Below are 24896 nucleotides of genomic sequence, written 5' to 3'. Positions count from 1 at the left end.
TCGGTACCATTATTGCACTCACACTTAAGCATTTTGCAAACGTCAGAAAAGTCTTTAGTATAAACCAAGATAGACTTTATGGATCTACATTAGAGACCTTATGAAGTAATATTTGAAATTCTTAAAGTTAACTTCTGGGATCTTAACTTCATCATCCAGACTACAGACTTCGAAGGGCTTACGCGATAGCTACAGAGACCTCGTGAATCAGCTTCGGGGGTCTTACAAATCTGCTTCAGAGGCTCACAAGTTGAGCGTTCAATACTAGTAAGTAGAAGGCATTACAGATAAACTTTATTGAGCGCATTAGAAAACTTCATTGGTCAATTCCAGATATCTCGTAGAGGGTTGATAGATCGGGCTCAGGCACCTTGAGGCAGGGAATCAAAATCAACGATCCCAGATAAAGATCCAGATTTATGATCAGTACAAATCCAAAAATCACAACAGTGTTCACTCGGCTGTCGACAAAAGCAGGCCACTCTCGATGTGTGCTACGCGATCGTCTGTTTTCTCGGCAGCAACCATTGTGTGGTTCTCCTCATTGTTCTTCATCAGCAGTTCTTTCGATCGATGCGTCGTCGACTTTGGAAAGCAACCGTTTCGTGATGAGTGTGTGAGTGCTGACCACGTTTTGCGTCCATTTTTGCAATGGACGCGCTCTGACCCTCGTTGGCGTACAACAATTTGCCATACAATGAAACTACTGGAACCGGCTCCAGTTCTGATGGAGGAGGCTTTTTGGATAGCGGAAGATTGGATGTTTATTGTGTTGTACCTTTTGACTATAGTTTTAAGATGTATTGTATAGTGACCAAGAATCCTCGGCTCTGTAAAGTTAATTCGGTTGAGCCTTATCAAATAAATTAAAAAAACAAAAATCACAAAGGACAATTCTAGAAACGATAATGCGATTATCATTTATGTTACAGATCATGATCATATGAAATAGCGATAATCTCCGATCAACTGTCGTCAATGTGAATTCCCAAGAAAAATAATATGGGTATTTTTAGAATGGGGGTGACGCATAGAGATCGAAAATCGGTGTCCACCGCCATTTTTAAATCCAAAATGGCAGCCCTCAATTTCAGAAAAAAATAAACTGTGAAATATTCTACAATATTGGTATTTTAGGAACTGGGATGACGTATAGATGTCGAAAATAGATGTCCACTACCGTTTTGGAATCCAAGATGGCGGTCATTGGTTTTATAAAAACTGTAACCGACAATGTAGGTATTTTTGGAACCGGGTTGACGTGTAGATGCACCGCCATTTTTCTAGTATATTTAAGTTTTTTTTTTCTAAAACCAATGGCCGCCATCTTGGATTCTCAAATGGCGACGGACATCGATTTTCGACATCTACACGTCATTCCAGCTCCTAAAATACCGATATTGTAGGTTATTTGACAGTTTTTATGAAACTACGGCCGCCATATTGGATTACAAAATGGCGGCGGACATCGATTTTCTTCCACTACATGTCATCCCGGTTCCAAATACATTCATATTGTATAAACAGAGAGAGAAGGATTAGTAATTTCCATTTAACTCCACTACCTTATTTGCTTATCCTTCACAGCTACGCGTATTTCGTCTACAATGTGCAGACGAAATACGCGTATCGGTCAAGGATAAGCAAATTATATGAAAATTACTAATCCTTCTCTCTATCTCTCACTCTCTTTATACAGGTATTTCACTTAGACGTCCACATTCATCAGGATCCATATTGTAGCCTATTTGACCTTCAGAACAACTATGCCGAAGACAGCAGGTTCCTAGATTTCGAGATACATTACACAGTGATTGTTATCATATTAGTGAACTATCGTTTTTGTTGCTGATGATGATGTGTAACGGGTCAACTGCAGATACCGTTAAGAGTCTAGATGGATCAGCTTATAGTTAAATTTCAGACCCCTTCCGCGACAAGCTTACGGAAAAGTTTACATAGCTTGTGGATTATTTTCCGAGGTGTTAGCCAGCTGTTGAGGTCCTATGGGTTAACTTTGTAAGTCCCTACTACAGGAATTTATTATATCAACATCGGATGTCTTTACGGAATAAGTCTGCAAATCTTATGAGTTCATTTGAATCATGAGCCTCAATATTTTGTATTAACTCCGAAGGCCTTGTAACCCAACTTTAGAGGTCTTGTGAGTCGCACTTCACCTCTGGCTTAGTAATACCATACCTTGACTGACTGGGTTAAGGTCTCAGCTATCCTAGTCAGGAAAACACGGTACTACCAAGCCAGAGGCGGCGCTTTTGATTCCTGTTCCGGTGTAGAACATGTTTCGGGTTGGAAAAGTTCCCGACTTCCCTGGGCATATTTATTATATTGACTGTGCTTGCCGCATAATACACAAATTCTTGCTTTGATTAACATAGTAAGCTTCTAATTAATAACTGTAGAAGTGCTTCAAACAATACTAAGTTAGTTGAAAGTAAGCGTAAGCTCTTATAAGAGCGTCAAAGCCAGGAAGAAGAATAACTAACTAGGCTATACAAGGCCCAAAAACTCTCTGGATACTTCGGAATCTGCAAGAAGTTCCAGGAACTTCCAAAACTCTGCGTGTCTTCTAAGTTATAAGCTCCAGAAGTTGCTTTTGTTTTGTAAATTATGTTCTGAGGTACTTAAAGTTTCCGGAGTTCCAGATATTTTCAAAGTTCCGTGAATTCTTGAAGGTTCTGAGTTTATTGGAATTTCGAGTGTTTTTTAATACCCCGGAATTCTAAATCCTCATGAAGTACTGACATATTTCTCTAAATTTCTGAAACGCTGAGAATTCTTAGAGCTCCGGGGTGTGTTTCCTACCCGGGACATCCCGGGACCAAATACCACGTTTCCCGATTCTCGGGAAACAATTTTAGAAGTATTTTTGCCTGAAAAATACACGATTTTTTCCAGAAGAGTCATAAGAAACATCTAAGAAGAAAGTTAACATAAACGTCCAGAGGAAGTCTAAAGATCTTCTAAAGGAAAATCGGAAGAATTCTCAAGGCAAAGTCAGATGAATTTTCTAAGGAAAGCCAGAAGAAATTTCTGGGGGAGTCCAGGGAAAATTTGCGAGGAAATCATAAGACATTTCATTAAAATGTCAATTTGTTACATGTGACCTATTTAAAATGAATTCTGGAAATGTAGACAAATTATTTTCTCGGTTCAAATACCTTTCATTCAATTCATTATGTAATTCAAATTTCAGCCAAAAACAGTTAAAAATAAAAATCTCAAAAGTAACACAACTGCTGAAATAAACAAGTTATTTCGATCTTTCAAATTATCAATCTCGATCCTAGCTCAAGAAATCAATGATCCATCGTCCATTTCGTACGATAACAATAAATAAAAACCCTACGCTGGATCCGAAAATCCTCGTTCCAGCACCCTCTCGACAGAATTCTTATTAAGTCTCATTCGTAAATATGTATGTATGTGTGTGTATGGGTTTGTGTGTTCTTGTTCATGTTTGAGAGTATGTCAGTGGTGGTACTGCCTTGTCATTCAATCACTTTTCAGAACCGATTCCAACGGATTGGGACCACGGAACTTCGAGGTAGACGAAGCGGACAGCGAAGGCTTCCAACCTCCTTCCGATAGCCCAACGCCGCCGCCATTACCAACTCCGCCAACACCACCGCCGCCACCACCTCCAGCAACACTGGAGGAAATCAGGGTGGAAGATTTGGCCGCTGATCCGCCTTCCACATAGGCCGTCCGTTGGGTTTGCAGACAGTTGAGCCACTCGGAGAGAGTGATCTTCCGGTCGTTATTTACGTCGCAGTACCGGGGCATCTTTTTGCCGCACTTGCGCAGTTGTCTTTTTGGGAAAGTGTACACATTGTAGCATACTGGTACCATTGAAGGTGAACTCGTCAAAAAGGACTATGAACCACTTACCTTGTTTCCGTGACAAGCTCCCGGAAGGTTTTCCACTCTTTCCTCTCCCAAACCTTGTTCTTGTTCTTATCCAGAAGCACAAAGCTGAGAGTCGCAATCTTTTCGTCTTCGCTTCCCCACTTCGTGTTGTCCGCTCTGGAATAATTGAAAAATTTACATTTCCAAACCAATCCAAATCATAACCGAGTCCTAAAAAAAAAACTTACGCCGTCACCGAATTACTCGCAATCTGTTGCTTCAAAAAGTCTTTCAAATCTCGCAAAAAATCCAACTTCTTATCATCCGGACAGCCACGCATCTGTCGACCTCCGACGCCCGGATAGACGTCACACTGCGGTCGTTTGTCCTTGGTTGACGTTCCGGGAATGTTCTTTCCCGTATCCTCGTGGACGCACCAGCAATAACCGGTGGAAAGATAGCACTGCACCCGTTGGTACCGACCATCTGCGGTACACTCCGGAACGTACAACGCGGTGGCTCCACTCTGGAAAGCGAAATCCATTCTCATTAAAACCGGCATCCAATAATGGGGCATCCGGACGGAACTCACCCTTTGCTCTTCCAAAGCGGCCGTCCGGTCACTCAAGCAGTCCGATTCGGCTTCGCTGTCCTTGAAGATGGGATCCTGGTCACCCTTCAGCTCCAGCGTTGTTTTGCCTTGTAGCACTGAGCTCAAGAGGGGGAAGAGAGGAAAAGAGATTAGCTCTAATGTGTGTTGGCATTGAAAGATTAGCATTTTTGAAGATCTGAAGCGTGTCCTAGATGTTGCCTAGCAGCAGCACATTTGAACGTAAAATTGGTGCGGTTTTGACGTAGGATTACGTCTTTCGGCAACATTTTGGGGTGCAATTTAAAAAAAAAACCGCGTTTAGTTCACCGATTTAGAAATCGAATTCCAACCGGTCTCGCCCAACGGTGCTTATTCAATCACCGTGTGTGGCGGTGTCCGGTCGTCATCATCAGCAGCAGCAGCAGTGCTTTCGGCGCGTGGCGTTGTACACTTTTCTCCAGTACACATCGAAAGCCTCCCCGCAAGCAGCCAGCTATCAAGGCTGCCCTCAAGAGCCCTCGATTTACCGAAGAAGGAGGAAGAAGCTGCACCGCTACTGATCGGATTCAGTTGCTCGTCGTGAGCCACTGTGGGCCAAGATTGATGAGGCCATGATTTAGACTTGCAGAATGCTTTAAAACCTTGATAAAACTTGCCATGTTACTTGGGTAACATGATATTTGGCAACCGCTCAAGAATTTTTGGAACAATGAACAAGGAAAAGACGCTTGAAATCACCTTCGTCTGCAACACGCGCACCCAAGTTTACGTTCAAATGATGTTGTTCGACCTAGAAGAATAAATAGATGACTCCATTCACCAAGAAGAGTAAAAAACAATCATCTAGTTTCTTCTTACTCAGTTGCTGTAACAGGAAACGGAAAATAAAATCAAAAACACTAGAAAAAGAAACAGAAAACAATCGAATGACAGATGTTAAGGATGAGAATACAGATAGAGTTTTTAATTTTGCCAAAAACCGAAAAATGAAAGGAGCTTTGAATATCTCGTTTGTTTTTTTTTTCTTTTTTGAAAATGAAGACAATTCGTCCAAAAGTGATTGATTTCACATTTAGTTCTTGATGTCTTAGCATCCGTCATCGGAGGGAAATATGCACTACACAAACAACCAAATTGGATCTACTACAATCTAATAATCGCTAGGCAGAGGGAAGGATCTCATCTACTGTACTGGATTGCTAGAAGAAGGACTTTCTGAGAACACGTAAACAATCACACAGAAGGAGACAGGGTTGTGTGGGTGTGCGTGTGTGAGTGTTGTGGGATTTGTGGATTTGGTATGGCGGGAGGAAGGGGGGTGGATCTCTGTAACAATCGACTCGAATTAGATACATACACAGATTGGGCTGCAGCCGCTTGCCGGCAAAGCTAAAGTGCAGTCCGTTTAGTAGCGTATTATCACTATCGGGCAATTCGTCCGAATCGTCGTCATTTTCTGAGTAATCATCTTCATCGTCAAAATCAGTGTAATCATTGGAGCTATTCTGCTGTGTCTCATCGTACCGGAGGAAGCTAGTGCTAGAGCTAGAGGAAGAATGTGAGGAGCCGACACCGACACCGATTAATGTGCCACCACCGTTTCCACCGCCGCCGCCGACGCCAACGCCACCCAGATGATGATGCTGGTGGTGCTGGTGGGGGTGTAGCTGTTGCTGATTCGCCTGTTGATGGTGGTGTTGATGCGCCGCAGCGACGGATGATGGTGATGATTGTGATGATTGTGGGTGGTGGTACCGGTGATCCATCTCGGCTGGATGGTCACGCGATTGAGAGTGGGGGGAGGGTTGTTTTGATTTGTTTGAAGTTTCGTTGTTGATTTGTTGTTGTAGGTGGTGGTGTTGATTTTATTTTTATTTTTTTGTTATTACAGTTACCAAATTGAAATTGAACAATAGAGAAGAGTGAGGAAGAAAATGAAGTCACAATTAATTACAAAACATTTAATCACATTTTGTACTTAATACTAAGACTAAGTGAGATGGAGGATGTGTGTTAGTCACCAAAGTTATTCGATTAAATTTTGATGGGTTGGAGTTCTACAAGTGTTGCAAACTGTACATTATTCGTCCTACGAGCTTCAATTTCGTCCTAACGCATTTAAACGGCAAAAATAGAATGGAAAAATGGGTTCGCTTGAAGTGCTAGAGAAATAAGGGTGTAAACTAAGCTTTCGAACTAAAGGATCGTACCAACAATGGCGCAGCCAGGAATTCGGTCTGAGCAATAACTTTTTTTTTGTTCTACGATTTTTGTCCATTTGTGTCCATGGTTTTGAACATGCCATGCATTTTTCATGAACTATTAAAAAAAAATATTTATATAAAGACCATTTCCAGGTCAAAACGCAAACCTGTTGCATCTTTCATTTAAATATGATTTTTCTCCAGAGTAACTTTGAAAAAGTTTTTTTCAAAAATATAATAACTTGATCATAATAACATTTGAGAAAATTTGTAGATAATTAAATGCTCTTTGAGAATAAAAATACACTGGCAGAAAAAAACTCAGTGAATTCAAAGTAAAAACATAAAACGTTGATTTTCTCAAAACATCCCCCTTCGATTTTTATTAATTTGTTTACTAAAGAAAGCTGAAGTAGTGCTCTAAAATTTGGTGAAGAATGTAAGCTGGTAATTTGCTTTAATTTTTTTTTTCAAAATATAACGAAATTGTATATTTCTTAGTCAAAAAATAATTTACTTGGAGTCTACGCATAATTTAAGTCTTTACATTTCCAGTCCAGAATTGGAAACATTTTATTATACCCTTTTCAACTGTTAGTCTCGATTTACAGCAACAAAATGTATTTTCCATGTTTGTATATTAAATAACACACAATTAATCCTCAGATATGGTAGCTGCCAGACTTACCCGCTTATATCTGGGGGCAGCGGAAGAAACAGGATAAGAAACAGTATTTTTTACCACTCATTAGTTGAATACATTAAATATTTTGGGTGAATCATTAGGATTAGAGAATATTTTTACTGCAATTTGTTTGAAACTGGAATATAACAATGATTTTTTCAAGTTCCACGAATTCGAAGGGGGTGTTTTGAGAAAATCAACGTTTTATGTTTGTTACTATGAGAACCTACTGAGTATTTTCTTTTAGTGTATTTTTTTTTCTCAAAAGCATTTAATTACCAACAACTTCTTCTCAAATGTCATTTTGATCAGATCAATCATTTTCATGTTATTATTTTTTGAAAAAATATAATATTTTTTTGAATACGCCCTTTTAAAAAGTTACTCTTGAGAAGAAAAAAAAAACATTTAGATGATAAATGAAGTCATTGGTAGCAGCAAAGATGTGAGCAATGTTTAATTCCATTCGGAAGGGGTCGAGACAAAAATTACATTTTTTAATGTTTTGGGCTGGAAATGCTCTATACTTTTTGAAATATTTCTGTTTCTATCACTTTTTTTTTTTTTTAATTTTTACTGAATATCATAAAAAATACCGTGTAGGTAATTTTTCTCTACAACTTTGTCGCAGACGTCATTTCGATCAGAACTGACGTTTACATGTTACAGTTTGTTGAAAAATGAACACGCCATTTTGTTAAAAATTAGCAAGATCCAAATCCGTCTGTTAAATTTCAAACTGTTCAATTGTTAACTTGTTAACTTTGAATTGTTCAGCTTTCAACAAATAAATATCAATCTGTTTGTTTCCCTACTGTCCAATTTCAAACTGTTCAATTTCCAGCTGTTCAATTTCTAAATGATCAATTTTCTATTGCCCAATTTTCAAATACCAATATTCAACTGCTAAATTTAAAACTAAGCAATTTTCAATTGTGCAACTTCATACTTTCCAATATCAAACCGTTCAATTTCTAAATAATCTAATTTCATTTTTCCAATTTCCAAATGCCCATTTTTCAATTGTTCAATATTCAACTACAAAATTTAAAACTGTTAAATTCCCAACTTTGAGATTTCCAACCGTTCAATTTCATACTGTTCAAATTCCAATTGATCTTCCAGCTGTTCAATTTCCAACTGTGCAAGTTCATACATTCCAATTTCTAAATGATCAATTTTAAATTGGTCAATTTCCAAATGACCATTTTCCAATTGTTCAATATTCAACTACTAAATTTAAAACTGTTGAATTCCCAATTTTACGATGTCGTACCGTTCAATTTCATACTGTTCAAATTGCAATTGACCAATTTCCAACTGTTCAATTTCCAAATGATCAATTTTTAATTGTTCAATTCCAACTGTTCAATTTCCAAATGATCAATTTTTAACTGTCCAATTTACAAATGCCCATTTTCCAACTGTTCAATATCCAAGTAATTAATTTAAAACTGTTGAATTCCCAACTTTACGATGTCCAACCGTTCAATTTAATACTGTTCAAATTCCAATTGATCAATTTCCAACTGTGCAATTTCAAACTTTCCAATCTCAAACTTTTCAATTTCTTAATGATCAATTTTCAATTGTCCAATTTACAAATGCCCATTTTCCAATTGTTCAATATCCAAGTACTAAATGTAAAACTGTTGAATTCCCAACTTTGCGATGTTCAACCGTTCAATTTCATACTGTTCAAATTCCAATTGATCAATTTCCAGCTGTTCAATTTCTAACTGTGCAATTTCATACTTTCCAATTTCAAACTTTTCTAATTTCTAAATGATCAATTTTCAAATGCCCATTTTCCAATTGTTCAATATCCAACTACTAAATTTAAAACTGTTGAATTCCCAACTTTGCGATGTCCAACCGTTCAATTTCCAATTGATCAATTTCCAACTGTTCAATTTCCAACTGTGCAAGTTCATACATTACAATTTCTAAATGATAAATTTTCAATTGTTCAATTTCCAAATGCCCATTTTCCAATTGTTCAATTTCCAACTACTTGTTCAATTTCCAACTGTTCAAATTCCAATTGACCAATTTCCAACTGTTCAATTTCCAACTGTTCAATTTCCAACTGTTCAATTTCCAAATGATCAATTTACAAATGCCCATTTTCCAATTGTTAAATATCCAACTACTAAATTTAAAATAGTTGAATTCCTAACTTTGCGATTTCCAACCGTTCAATTTCATACTGTTCAAATTCCAATTGATCAATTTTCAACTGTTCAATTTCCAGTTGTTCAATTTCCAACTGTGCCAAACTAAAGTGCGGTCTAATTGACCAATTTTCAACTGTGCAATTTCAAACTTTTCAATTTCTAAATGATCAATTTTCAATTGTCCAATTTTCAAATGCCCATTTTCCAATTGTTCAATATCCAACTACTAAATTTAAAACTGTTGGATTTCTAACTTTTCGATGTCCAACCGTTCAATTTAATACTGTTCAAATTCCAATTGACTAATTTCCAACTGTTCAATTTCCAACTGTGCAAGTTCATACTTTCCAATTTCGAACTGTTCAAATGATCAATTTTCAATTGTCCAATTTTGAAGTGCACATTTTCCAATTGTTCAATATCCAACTACTAAATTTGAAACTATTGAATTTCCAACTTTTCGATGTCCAACCGTTCAATTTCATACTGTTCAAATTCCAATTGATCAATTTCCAACTGTTCAATTTCCAACTGTGCAATTTCAAACTTTTCAATTTCTAAATGATCAATTTTCAATTGTCCAATTTTGAAGTGCACATTTTCCAATTGTTCAATATCCAACTACTAAATTTAAAACTGTTGGATTTCTAATTTTTCGATGTCCAACCGTTCAATTTAATACTGTTCAAATTCCAATTGACCAATTTCCAACTGTTCAATTTCCTATTGTGCAATTTCATACTTGCAAGTTTCAAACTGATCAATTTCCAAATGATCAATTTAAAATTGTTCAATTTCTCAATGCCCATTTTCAAATTGTTCAATATTAAACTACTAAATTTAAAACTGTTCAATTTACAACTTTGCGATGTCCAACCGTTCATTTTCATAATGTTCAAATTACAATTGATCAATTTTCAATTTTGCAATTTCATACTTGCCCATTTCAAACTGTTCAATTTCCAAATGATCAATTTTCAATTGTCCTATTTCCAAATACCCATTTTCAAATTGTTCAATAACCAACTACTAAATTTAAAGCTGTTGACGTTTCAGTACTTGGAATTAATTATATGATTTGAGTAGTAGCTATACTGAAGATCCGAGAGATGTCGCCCCTTCAGTGGTAGGAAAATCATGTTTGCAGTATGGAGAATATCAGAAAATCCACGATTTGTGACTAAACATGCTTTCACAGAGGGAAACAAATAAACGAGTGTTTACCTTATCACCATAGTAATGTACTCGTGCAATTTTTGTGCATCTAAAACTGCCCATAAAGACGATAATGAATAAAAACTGAAAATTTTCATGCATTTCCAAATGGTTTCCTACCATTCCCATACATTCGAAAGTGACTGGCCCTCTGGATGTGGATGATGTCAAAAACAACAAAACATGATTAATTGACCTTCTTTATGGGATATAAATTTGCACCGTATTTCGTAGAGTGCAAAAAGCTTTACGATCTTAAATTAAAACAAGCTCTGATGAAGATCCCAACCCCTGGACTCTGAACCCAAACGAAATAATTAATTCTTCGAGATCCTTCAGAGTATATAGACTTTTCAGATGTTTCCGGTGCATCTCTGAAGTTTTTGCTACTGTCTTATATACACACTTAGAAATAACTAATTTTACACGTGACGTAATCCATCTTTGACATAAAGGATGAGACGTAAACAAACATGTCATGTAAAATTAAGTGCTTCGAGACTGAAAAGTTCGTTACTCGACGAAAAGTACGTTTGATTGAGCTGAATTTCTCGTCTATTATGACTCAATTTTATGTCAAAATTGACGCTCGTATATGTCAGTCTCAGTGCACCTAAATTTACATGACTTTTTTAAGTGTGTAGATCTCTGAAATTCAGTAAAGTTCTCAAGAGTTTCCTAAATTTCTCAGAACTTTTTAAAAGTTCCCGCAATTTTCCTGACATTAGTTGATGTGCCCTGACATTATTTGATCTATTAGATGTTCCTGCATTGCAAACCTTTCCTTCCAAGGAAGGTTTTTCAATGTTTTGAGATGTAAATATGTGTTTTTTTTTTTCAAAAAAGTGCTAGAACAAAAGATGTTCCACACAACCTTAAATTATCGAATCTGTAACAACAAGTTTTTGTTTAAAATTAATAGTATTTTAATTGTTTTTTCAATAGTTACTTAATTGAATTCGTTCATAAAGGGTGATACGGTCAAAATTTGGTCAATATCAACTTGACGTATTTCTTTCAATTTTGCATTTAAAAAACCTGAACACCCCTCATTTTGAAGGTGTGTGTGTAGAATGTTGCTCCTATTTTGATTTTGGAATTCACTCTTCAGTTGTCAAAATGCCGTCCAAGCGAGAAGAGCAGCGTATCAAAATTTTGCTCGCGCATCGCGAAAATCCGAGCTACTCGCACGCAAAGTTGGCAAAATCGCTAAAAGTTGCCAAATCAACCGTTACAAATGTAATTAAAGTGTTTGGGGAACGTTTGTCGACAGCCAGGAAGTCTGGATCGGGGGGAAATCGAAAACCGGAAGCCGCTGAGACGACAAAGAGAGTTGCCGGTAGTTTCAAGCGAAACCCTAACCTCTCTCTCCGAGATGCCGCAAATAAGCTGGGTGTATCGTCTACAACCGTGCATCGAGCCAAAAAACGAGCCGGACTATCGACTTACAAGAAGGTAGTGACTCCAAATCGCGATGATAAACAAAATACGACGGCCAAAGTGCGATCCCGGAGGCTGTACACGACGATGCTGACGAAGTTTGACTGCGTGGTAATGGACGACGAAACCTACGTCAAAGCCGACTACAAGCAGCTTCCGGGACAGGAGTTTTATACGGCAAAAGGAAGGGGAAAGGTAGCAGATGTTTTCAAGCACATGAAACTGTCAAAGTTCGCAAAGAAATATCTGGTTTGGCAAGCCATCTGTACCTGTGGCTTGAAAAGCAGCATTTTCATAGCTTCCGGGACTGTCAACCAAGAAATTTACGTGAAAGAGTGTTTGAATAAACGTCTGCTGCCTTTCCTGAAGAAACACGGTTGTTCCGTACTGTTTTGGCCGGATTTGGCATCTTGCCATTACGGTAAAAAGGCCATGGAGTGGTACGCCGCCAACAACGTGCAGGTGGTTCCCAAGGACAAGAACCCTCCCAACACGCCAGAGCTCCGCCCAATTGAGAAATACTGGGCTATTGTCAAGCGGAACCTAAAGAAGACCAAAAAAACTGCTAAGGGCGAGCAGCAGTTCAAGGCAAACTGGCTTTCTGCGGCGAAGAAGGTGGACAAGGTGGCTGTACAAAATCTGATGGCAGGGGTCAAGCGTAAGGCCCGGCAATTCGGATTTGGAAAAGCGGAAGCCTAACTGAATATTTTTCCTGAATTTTATACTAATTGAACTTGAAAAAGAAATTTAATTTGATTTTTTAAATAAACGATTTCACCGATTTACACGCGTTTTCCTTTGACCAAATTTTGACCGTATCACCCTTTATGTATGAGAATAATGGACACACGGAGAAGTAATACTACATTTATACCAGACACGAACAAAAGATAACTCTGTCGTTCATGTCCGGTATTTGTTTATTTGTTTATTTGTATATTGAAAATTCAACAGTAAATATGTTTTTTTTTGTTTTTGTTCTTTATTAAGGAGATTTTTAGCCTATGGCTAGTTCATCTCCGAAGAAAGGAGAGGGCTCAGAGTGAGTAACCTCTAGATACATGGTATATTAACATTTAGTTAATAACTTTGGTTGCTGGCTCTTCAACTTATATGAAAAAATAACAATATATAAAATAATGAAACAGAAGAACAACAGAAAACAAAATGATTTAAGACAAGCTACAAACGATTAATCCAAACAAAACAGAGCTCAGCTGGCATGGGTCCAATAGGGGAAATCCATCCAGCTGAGATGTCCCGACGGCCGAAATAAATTCCTGCTATACCAAGTGGTAGATTTTGGCTTCTTTTAAGAAGGTTACTAGTGCTGCCGAGGCCGAAGTATCATTCCCGAGCAGATCGATGATGCTGGAAGTTAGGCAGAGTGACTCCCGAAGATTTTGGAACTCCGGGCAGTTGCACAGGATGTGTTCGACGGTGTAGGATACCTCACAGATGATGCAGCTTCTGCGGAACGGCAGGCCACTATAGTTATAGTAGAGTTTAGTGTGCCCGGTTCGAAGCCGCGAAATCACGCAACAGTAAATATGTAGTATTTATGCACTATTTCGAAAGAGTAATAGAACTTACGAAAAAAAACACGGTGAATGGAGTACCGAAGGTGACTGGCTACATGACAGTACGATACTATAGCATCATCATAAAATTTACGTGTTATTCAAATCATATTTGGCCTTAATTATCAACTTTCAAAAAACCGGAGACGAACCAGCCCAGGACTGAAAAGTCTCCTTAATAAAGATATAAAAAAAAAACTTTCAAAAATATCTGGATTTACGGACTACGTGTCTGGATTTCGGTGCATTACGGTATGTGTTCAAATATTTGGTACTTGGGAAGCTACAAGAGGTGAACGAAATGCGTATATCTGCAAAAGGGAAAGGACCTAACACGGTAGTCAACAAATCACTAGTACCACCCACCTCAAACTACATTAAGGTAAGTTTTAGGTCATCATGATCAAATTGAAAAAAAAAATTGCTACTCGATAGCACTATTTGCAACATTTGTTAGAACTTTCAAACACCATTCGGGGGATGGATTGGAATTTTCATGATGCATGAATTAGTATGATGCTTTCGAGTGATGGAAACTTACGACCTCAAACGGAATCAACCATCTTCAACTTACGTGTTAGATTGTCTTTGGAGAAACAGTTGGCCCACTCCAGTCGCGACAGTCGTTCATCCTGGTCGGCGTCACAGCTCTTCCCAAAAGACCTACCACAGCGTTTGGGTTTCACAACCTACCGTAGATTAAAACATTAAACTTCTTCCCACCAAACAAACGTCACTCAGAAACCTCACTTTCTTGATCAGTCGCTTCAGCTCCCGGTACTCGGTCTTGTCCAGCATGCCATTCCGGTTGCCATCGATCGAGGCAAACTTCCAATCCAGGACGGTTTTCTCGCTGACGCCACCGCTGCCACCGGAGGAAGCCGTTAATCCGCCTTTCACGTTCTGCTGCACCCGAATGTGCTCGTTCTCGAACAGTTTCAGCAAATTACGGTTGAACACGGCCCGGTCCATGCGGGAACAGCCTGTCGATGGAGAAAAGGCCGTGAGTCGTAAGAAGTTGACAAGTGTTGAGAGCTGAACCGGTTTCCCGCGTGGCTTATTTTTAATCCCTGTGAGTGTGCAGTATTCCCCCAACATGGCCAGAAGCCCGATTTTTGGTCAGATGGCAGAGCGCGATAAGAAAGTGTTAAAAAGCCACTCACTTAAGGCGAAAATTATCAAGCTCGTAAAAAACCAATCGAATCGAACCGCGAGCGCGTGCTAAACAAAAAATGCAGAGAGCGCCATAAATTATCGGATCGATAAATATTTTGAACCTGCGAACTGCCGGAATGCCGTCGTGTTATCAATCTGGTAGGATTAGGCCACGGGGTATAAACAAATGATACTTACTGCGTTTGTTTCTAACCGGATTTCTCGGCGAGGATCGCCGCTGGTTCGATTTGCCCTTCTTCACGCAAACCGGTTTCCCGTGCTGGACCGTCGTGTTGGGCAGTGGTTTGCCTTGGCTATTGACGCACCAGCAGCCGACGCTTTCCAAGCACTGGACCGGGGCGTAGGTTCCGTCCTCCCGGCAGCGGGGCACAAATTTCACCCCGTACGGAGAGTTGGACCGATGCTGGAGGGCGTACGTTCGGGATGCGAGGCAGACGTCTGGAATTATTAAAAAAAAATTGGGATTTTTAAAAAGTTAATCAAAAATGGCATTGCGACAACATCTGTACGATCCTTGTTGGATTGATTTTGCCCTCAATCGTTCACTGCCAAAATCCGCTTTTGCACGGGATAGATCTAAGGAGCGTTGTACAAACGATGTTAGAATAAATTGATAAAACAACCTGTGAAACGCGGGAAATTATCAAGCGGAAGTTGAAGAAGACTAGCAAGGTGACTCGGAATGCTGCAAAGATAGCCAGATCACAGACATAACACTCGTAAGTTGCTAATCGAACACGCATTTAAAGGTCAATTTGAATGTATCGTAGTTGGTAGTACCATTTGCCTTGCGTTTGTCGTTTATACACTATCGCCATCTGTTCAGCGTACTGCCCATCACAGTGTACTCAACAGATGGCGGTAGTGTTGTAGCGACGATGTTTTACAGTGAGAAATATTCAATGTGTTATGTCTGTTTGTCTGTGGCCAGATGATGGCTGTAGTTAATTTGTTTCGTACTTGATAGAAATCATTATTGAAATTCGATGAAATTACATAGCCCCGTTAATGTTTTACGTATGTGAATGCCAAATTGATATTTTTCAGCTCTCATACGCTCTCACTATCACGCGTGATATTGGAGCAAAATATCATGCTTGACATTGGTTTTACAAGCTCCTTTGATATTGCGAGACTATTCACAACGTGTAAAGTTGAAGCTGAGAGTAGACTCGACGAAAAAAAGATCCCGTTGCACCTCGTCGTCTTAGCAAGAGAAGGTATTATAATTAAAGCCCTCTAGTTAAAGTATGGACGACTGTCACCACAAAACTGAAAAAAGCTGTTCCAATCGAGCAAAGCGGTGCATTTTGACGGTTCGATTGGAGCTACTTTTGACAGATGTCCATATGCTTTCTCTGTTTTTCTCTTCACCGATGGCAGACACGAAGCGACTGTTGTCAGCCGTTATGGAAGCTTCGATTGCGTTCGGGTGTGAAGCAAAAATCATGAAACTCAATCTCACCACAGTTTGGTGAGACTTGCAGCCAGCGTTGCCAGTATTCCAGATTTATCTGGATTTTCCAGACTTTTAGTCGTCTTGCCAGATACACAGACAGACCACGTATATTTCCAGATTTTTTAAATATGTTCCAGATTTTCCCAGATTTTTTAAACATGTTGCATTAAAAATATCATTGCAATTGATTTTACCCTCTAATAAAAAAATAAAAAGCCAAACTTGCTACTTTAATTTTCAAAGGCGATCAATTGGGATTTTAAGGTAATTCTGAAAATAGTTCACAGTTAAGTGTGGGGTGAATTCTTTGTGAAATCAATGGAGAATTTCAAGCTCCATATTTTTGGGCTTCGTGGTCGTGCGACGTCACCCGTCGTTCAGGCGTATTGTGAGTTCCACGAAGTGAGGGTTCGATTCCCGCTCCAGCCGGTGCAAATTTTACCAACCAGAAAATTTCCCTACTGGTCTAATGGGTGTGGTGTGTTGTCCGTTGTCTAGTGTTAAATATTCAGTCTGTGCAACCTCTGCTTGAACACGGTGTCAATTGTCTTGTCAACACTGATGACAATTGCATGGAGATTTTGTCAATAAAGGAAATACAATCCGGAAGAGAAATCATAGAAAATTCTTATGATGAATCTTAAGGAGTATGCTGATACGAATCGTGAGAATAATTTCAATGGAATTCTGTCTGTGAGAATAATTTGAATGGAAATCCATGGAGATTAATTTTAATAGAATTTTAAACGCAATTTCTGGGAGACTTTCAACATCATTTTGGCAAAGTACTTGAGTACTTAGATAATACTGAAAAGGATTTCAAAACAATTCTGACCTTACCTACAAAGCATTTTAAAGGGAATTATCGGATAAGTCTGAGAAGAGTGTGACGGTCATTCTGAAAACATATTTTATGAATTTCATAGAGAAAAATGGACACAAAATTGAGCCACTTCTTGAGAATAATTACCAATTTGAGGGAGTTGTGGAAATGGAGAGTGATTTATAAGAGATTACAAGAGGTAATGCTAAGAACTCTTAGAATGTTATTGGAAAAGTTTAGATATTTTCAAGATTATTTTAGGGGAATATAGAAAAGAAATATGATGGAATTCTAGGATGATTTGAATTGAACTTCCAAGAACTTGAACTTAGAGAGTTCCAAGTAAATTCAGACTAACAAAAAAATTCATGATCTGGGACGCAGGAAAAATATAAATCCGGAATTTAGAATCATTGCAAGATCCTGAGACTTCAAAAATGAAGCTATCAGACTTTCATTTTAGTAATATAGTAACATTATTCTTTGGCATAATGGTCATGTGAATAGTGGAGTTACCCGTAGTTTAGGAAAATTGTGTGTGAGTTCCACGATGTTAGACTTTGATTCCCACTTCAGCCCGGTGAATTTTGCTTCAAAATAAAATTGCCTACTGGTCTGCTGGATGCTGTGTGTTGTACATTTAACACAATTTTTTAAATAGTGCGTAATGGATATTTGAACTTTTTGGGCATACCACTTCAATACTTTTCAACTTTTGGATGATTTTAGCAATGCTAACAAGTTATTTGCTTTATTTAATTTATTTAAACATGTAATGTATAACCATTCTAGCACTTTAAATGAATGCCAGATGATCATACTGACCTATTTTTACGGGAGATTGGCACATCACTTTGATTTCAATAGCATTATGTTAAAAATAGGATTTTTTGGAGCATTCCAGATTTTTCCAGATTTTATATTTTAGCTGGTCCAGATTTTTCTGAAAATGACCTGGCAACGCTGCTTGCAGCTGGTGAGTTTTGTTAGCTTGTTATTTCGAGCTGCGATATCACAGCTTGCAATATCAACCGCATTTGTTTGATATTCTTCGAGTTGTTCCGAGTTCCAGGCCGAAAATCTTCCGGTGCTGGTAAACTCGGTATTTGGCTGGGTACTGTAAGGAAAATCCACCGTTGCTACCATCATCTCATGGAAAGGTTTTAGAAAATCGAGGAGGACAGTTCACCTTCCACTAGGGTTACCATAACTTGAAAAGGAGGACATTTCATTTGAGGTTTGGAGACTAAAGAGGACAATGATTCCTTTTCTTAACATTAAATGAGGACAATGAGTTTTTATCAAGCGTTTTAATAATATGTGCGCTATCACAAAATTCTCGCCTAACATTTGAAAAGGGCCTATCCTCGTTAGTCAATTCTCTTTATCGACTTTTTCATTGGTTTATCAAGGCAACATAAACGAATTTCTCGCTAAGCTCGCAGCGCAGTTCGACAGAAGATGATGATAGCTTGCGCCTGAAACAACACACTGAATGGGAAATTCATTTGAAGTCGGGTTATTCTTGAAAGCGAAAATCTATGAAGAGAATCGATCAACAGTGATAGGCCCTTTTATTGTGTTGCGCGAGAATTCATGATTTGCAAAGGTTCAATTGAGATTATTCATAACTTGTAGTCGTTACCAATTCAATTCATCTTCTAGTTGTACTTCTGAAAAATGCATCAAGCTAGCCTTCATAATTCATTTTTGATACTTGGAAATGATCTAGTCTAGCTGATTTGCATGACAATTACTACTTTACAGCCTTAAAACCATCCCAACTTTTATCATTTACAAAAATCAGAATACATGTCATCGCTGATAGGAATCAACATGTAACATCTAAGCAACCTGGTAATTTTACCATTGATTCAGCATAGGACTCTAAGGCCGCTGCCATGGTGGGAGCGAAAAGGCGTGATTAGCGTTCTATACAAAAGAATTCTTATTATTGATATTATTGCTTACATTCGATTTCAGTATGCCTCTTCGGTCTCAGTATGGCAGCGGCCTAAACAAAATACCTAAAATCCCATACAACTAGAACGTCAAAATCGAACACATAGTGCCGTCAATCACATTCAATGTGTGTGGTGTGGTGGTGTTCCATTTGGTGAATTTTAACTTAAATTTGACAGATAGAAAATTTTCAAATAAACCTGCTATTGTACCAAATTTATTTCTGGCAAACCAAGAAGCAATTTTGACAAACACCTTTTCGAAAATCACACGATCAACAACAGAGAGATTTTCGAACATTATAATTTATTTTCGAAATATCAAATTTTAGTGAAATAAATTATAATGTTCGAAAATCCCTCTGTTGTTGTCTGATTTTCGAGAAATTGTTTGTCGAAATTGATTCCTGGTTTTTCTGAAATAAGTCTGGTAGAATAGCAGGTTTATTTGAGAATTTTCCATCTGTCAAATATAATTTAAAATTCGCCAAATGAATCCCAGCCTATAAATGTAGGGGATTGACAGCTGTAGTATACTCCTAGTACCACCATCGAATGGAATTTGCTAGATAATATGAGGTTGAGACATAATTAAACAAACAAGCTCTGCAAACAACGCTCTTTGAAAACAATTTTATGAATATGTTACTGGAAAAAAATGAAAAGATAAAAAGGATGACATTTTCGTGCAAAAGGAGGATGTAGAAAAATAATTGAAAAAGGAGGACATGTCCTCCTTTGGGATACCATATGGTAACCCTACCTTCCACCTACTCTGTTGAAGAGCAAGCCTACGAGCAGCATTTTTATCAAACCGTGTCGCGTACCCCGGAGGGCCGATACGTAGTTCACTTACCTTTCAAGGAAGCCGTCCTTGAGCAACTTACGGATAACCGTCGGACTGCTGTCCGTAGGTTTCATCTGCTACAAAGTCGTCTAGTCCGGAATCCTGATCCACGCCAGCAGTATAAGGCATTTATAGAAGAGTATATCGGCCTTGATCATGTGGAGCGGATACACGACTACGAAGAGCCAAACGTCAAACGCTTTTATCTTCCACATCATGCGGTGCTTCGCGAAGACAGCACAACCACGAGACTACGGATCGTCTTCTAGGCCTCGTGCAAGACTCCTACAGGGCATCATTGAACGATGCACTAATGGTTGGGCCAACCGTTCAAGTAGACATACGGTCAATCACAATGCGTTCGTGGAAGCACCAGGTCATGATAGTCGCAGACGTTAAAATTATGTATCGCCAAGCTCTTGTCGATCCTCGAGACACGTCAGTCCAGCTCATCGTCTGGAAGCCTTCTAAATACAGACCTAATTTCCCTTTAGCAGCTACAGTTCTGAAGAAAGATTTCTACGTGGACTATCCCTTTTCCGACGGCAAAACCGCAGCGGAAGTAATCGAGCCGCGAAACCAGCTAGAAGGACTCCTATCAAAGGGTGGTTTCCAGCTACGTAAGTGGGCCTCAAATGATGAAGCTGTTCTCGACGGAATTCCACCCGAAAACCGTGCCGTGCCGACCTTCACCGTGACCATGTAATCAATACACTCGACCTCTGCTAGGAGATATCAACTGACTGACCACGCTTCCAAATTGAATTGCCATCGGACTCTCTTCGAGATAGCAGATAGTGATTTTCTCGACTGAAAGTTTATATCCGCTACAAATCCGCGAAAATCACGAAATCCGCGCCTGTTGTAACAGCCCTGTATAATAATTTCCCCCGGGGGTGCTTACCCCAGAAGCCCGTAATAGAAAAAGAAGTGTAAAGGACATCAAACAAAACCACTCACCTTTACAAGTCCCCCGATGTTTCAGGCTAACCTGATGCCCACTGCACTGCGCCCGGATCAGATGGCACCTGGTCGGGTAGGTTTGATTGTCAGTACCGCACACCGGACGACCCTTGCTCTCATCACACTCGCCACCCTTGGCCGTACATTCCGAGATCTGCAAGTTAAGATTAGAACAATAAAATCCAAATTAACACTTGCCTGTCATCGGCGGCATTTGAATCGCTGCAACATTCTAACAACCGAGCGCAATCAATCGAAGATTGCATATAAAAATAAAATGGCTTCATTAGAGGCAAATAACGCATTCATTTAACTCGATCGATAACGATCGGTCGGTAAAAAAAAAGTCTCTTCCATCATCGCCGTCGTCGTCGCATTTGTCGTTCTCAGCTAGCGTCTCCAGACCGAAGGGGAACCTGCTATACAGGCAAACGATGATTTACCAATAAAGACAACTCGTCAAGCACCATCGCAGTTATTAATGGCCAGCAGCGGCGGAGGAAAGCCGATACGAGCGAAAACAAATCGTTAGAAGTAGGTATTGGAGGAATTAATCGTCCGCGATCGTCGTCCGGGAGAGGAATTATGAGCGAAACGATAATGATGGCGCCAATTTTCATTAGTGTTTGCAAATTGTTCGACCCCTTGCGTATCACCCCTTGCCCCATTCTGTGCGTTTGCTTCGAACCGTTTTCCTATACGGGATACGGGAATAGGAAAATCGTAAACAGTAAATACAGTCAACTCTGTACAACGCGATATTGAACGGACCATCGACTTGACGATTCATATCAAGTTAGCTAGTTACAACACAACTAATGGAGAATCACTAGATGGGACCCCGGAATTGGTCAGAAATAGTTCAGTTACTCGAAACCGATTTACGGAATATCGGATTGTGAAGAGTTGACTGTATTGTTTTTCTACTAAAATATAAGTCCACCTATGCTGAAAGGAATTCCAACGTGGCTCTTCTAGATGATCCGAGGGGTCATTCATCGTGGGAATAGTTGGAAAACAACTGAAGGAAAATCCTACTTCGAAGAGGTTTGAATTGGTGGAAGATCTTTGATCTTTTACTTGAAGTCGCCTGCATATCCACTTGAACTTCCCAAAAAATTGCGTTGCCAGTTAAAATTATGGAAAAGATTAAATTTATCAGGGATTTAAATTTTTCGAATTTCTAAGTGCCAATCAACTGTCACAATCGAGCTGTGCTAATTTCCGACTGCCATGCGCCCCGGCGATAAAATACACGCGCAGGATGCCACAGACAAACACACCTACCCACGTATGGCCACCAATGGGAATACGGGAAGACGATCGATGAGACGGGATCGTCATTTCGCGTGCACGTTTGAGAGCCTGTGTGTTTGTTTACCGTTTTTGTTATTACATTGTTTATTGATAATATTAAATAATAATCCCATTAAAGTAAGCTGCCACCGCCGTCATCGATGCATGAAGCGGCTTCACCCGGTTGGGTGCACGTCGGATTGCTGGCATGTGTCTAATAGTGGGACTGTGCAAATTTGACGAGCTAAGCAATCCGCGCGAGTTGTCAAACAAAGTTGACACACAATTCCAGTGGTGACGTCACTCGGTTCAATCACCGACAAATTGACACGACGCGGGCGTAATCACTTGTCAAAATAGGAGGGCGAACACGTGCCTACTTATCCATCAGCAAAGATCGCGGTCGATCGAACGACAAATGTCACACAAACGAAAGACGTCACCGGTAAACTAAAGACACATGGAAGGAATAAAAGTTCAACGGAACCCGGGCCTCGTGAGCTATCAAATTGAGTCTGATTGAGTGGAATTGTGGTTTATGTCTTTGCGGATGGTGTATAAACTTGTCCACGACCGAGGGCGCTCTAATCAGGCGCACGTATCATTTGGGATTAGTGCGAAATTCTAAACTACTTTCGTAGTAAACCCATCATTGATAAAAGCGAGGGCCAACGGTATTTTATTCTCGGAAGAGTTCGCTGATACCAAAGAGTGGTGACACATTGAGTTAATTTGATGTAAGGAGTTAAGTTTTTACGATGAATCATTTGCATGCACTGTTTGGACTGAGGAATGTTGACTACTTCCGAGTACATGACATGACATTTCTTTAAAAAAAAACACGTTTTCCATTATGTGATATCAGTAGAATAATTGAAAATACTCTTAGTCATTTCTCACTGCTAGTTCGATTCATTTTATAAAATGTTCTTCATGGAAACTTGCCAACACTGAGAAATTAAAAAAAAAAAAAACTGACAAAAACTTAAATTACTCAAAATATCCTTGTTCAATGTTTTTGAAATATTTTTATAATAAAGCTTTTGAAAAATGCATATTTTTGAAATGTTAAAATCTTTGGATACTTAAAAATCTACAAAAGTTGTAGAACAACAACTTTTGATAATACACTCAAAATAATCGACACATTATTGTTACGTGAAAAATCACGTGGAGTCTCTCTTTTCACTTGTATGTCAAATTGATGACACAAGTAGAGTCTACGTGATACCACATACGTATCAACAGGAAGTCCCTTTAAAGTCAATGGGGTTTTTAATGAAACGCACGTGATTTGCACATACACAAATTATATGTGCATTTCACGTAAACCCTAAGTGATTTTCACATATGAAAAAATAAATGAGTGCCTCACTCATAATGGTACACAATATGGTGGAATTGCAATGTGCATGTTTACACGCCAGTTAAAATCGTGGGGCCTATTTTCGTGAGACTATTTCGTGTTGTAAGTATAATGGCTGAACATTTTATCATAGGCAAATTTTATGGCGAGAATAATTTGTAATATGTTTCTTTATTTTAGTCTGACGACAAGGAGTACCATGGATTGAACTGCTAGTTAAATGGCTCTTTATCATATGTGTTCTATATCCTCCCCGAGTCCAGTTTCGCTCGAATTAATTTCTACTTCTGTGTGTAGGTATATTTGCCACAATAAAGATACAATGGTCAAGGAATACTGTAGGATCTTTTTTCATCTGAAATCAAGAATACATTTGATTTAAACCGGAATAAAAATCATTGAAAACCACCATGAATTCCATCGAAAAAATCACATAACATCTACGTGATCACCCCGTGACCATCTCGCTCACTGAAATGAGTGCTTTCATACGGTAATCACGTAACACTTACGTGAAAAGTGCGATGGAAAAAATCTATGTGTGTTTTCACGTAGCATGGACGTGAAAATTATTATGAGTGTATATTAGAACTGTTTTTATATAGGGTAAATTATGGCTTCGGCACCCATGGGCTGTTTTCGACAACTAAAATTTAAACGTTAATTTCGCCAAAACACCAAAACACTGAATGTATTTAACCGATTCTTTAGTCTTTCAGCTTCAGTCTGCTTACATTTTTACGAAGGATCAAACCTGTTAAGTCAGGTTTTCTTCAAATGAAACATACGCACTACAAAATACGACTGATTTCGATAATTGAACCGAAGAAAATGAGGCGACCGACAATAGTCACAATCACCTGAGAAGTTTGAAGCGTTGTTAAAAGGTTTTCGAACCGTTTTGAACAATTCTGTCGAATGGAATGTATAGAATAGCAACCAGTAGATAAATGTGAACAAACAAACACGTCATATGTGAGCGTGACGCTGAGAAATTGTTTTTGACTGAGTACCAATGCTACCGACGTCAGGGAAGTGGTAACTGCCCGAGCAAAGTTGGAGATCAAATTGAAATCAAAATTTGTTGTTATGATGTAACTTATTTTGAATACTCCAGTTGATCTCATTTTGGTTGACTTAACGGTTAACACAGCAGAAATGAGAGCAAAATTTTACATTGTTGAATCAAACGGAAAACTAATCTTGCTTTCAAAGAAATCACTTTGATTTCTGATTTTGCAT

General features: G+C 38.8%; 1 protein-coding gene across 1 annotated transcript in view; it reads right to left on the bottom strand.

Annotated features, from left to right (window-relative positions):
* Positions 1-3053: 3053 nt before the first annotated feature.
* Positions 3054-24896, bottom strand: part of LOC135706916 (uncharacterized) — a 133797-nt gene continuing 111954 nt past the window's right edge. The window contains exons 3-11 of the mRNA XM_065228602.1: positions 20990-21146; positions 15117-15377; positions 14514-14746; positions 14338-14452; positions 5820-6233; positions 4463-4578; positions 4119-4396; positions 3913-4047; positions 3054-3832 (exon numbers count right to left, since the gene is read on the bottom strand). Of these exons, the coding sequence (XP_065084674.1) occupies positions 3517-3832; positions 3913-4047; positions 4119-4396; positions 4463-4578; positions 5820-6233; positions 14338-14452; positions 14514-14746; positions 15117-15377; positions 20990-21146 (2025 nt within the window). The 3' untranslated portion in view covers positions 3054-3516. The remainder of the gene's footprint in view (positions 3833-3912; positions 4048-4118; positions 4397-4462; positions 4579-5819; positions 6234-14337; positions 14453-14513; positions 14747-15116; positions 15378-20989; positions 21147-24896) is intronic.

The sequence above is a fragment of the Ochlerotatus camptorhynchus genome, unplaced genomic scaffold, assembly GCF_037179485.1.
Source record: "Ochlerotatus camptorhynchus isolate MF236.1 unplaced genomic scaffold, CSIRO-AGI_Acam_v1.1 ptg000023l, whole genome shotgun sequence".
NCBI lineage: Eukaryota > Metazoa > Arthropoda > Insecta > Diptera > Culicidae > Ochlerotatus > Ochlerotatus camptorhynchus.
Note: the sequence above shows the minus strand (reverse complement) of the source record. Positions and strands in the feature narration are given on the sequence as shown.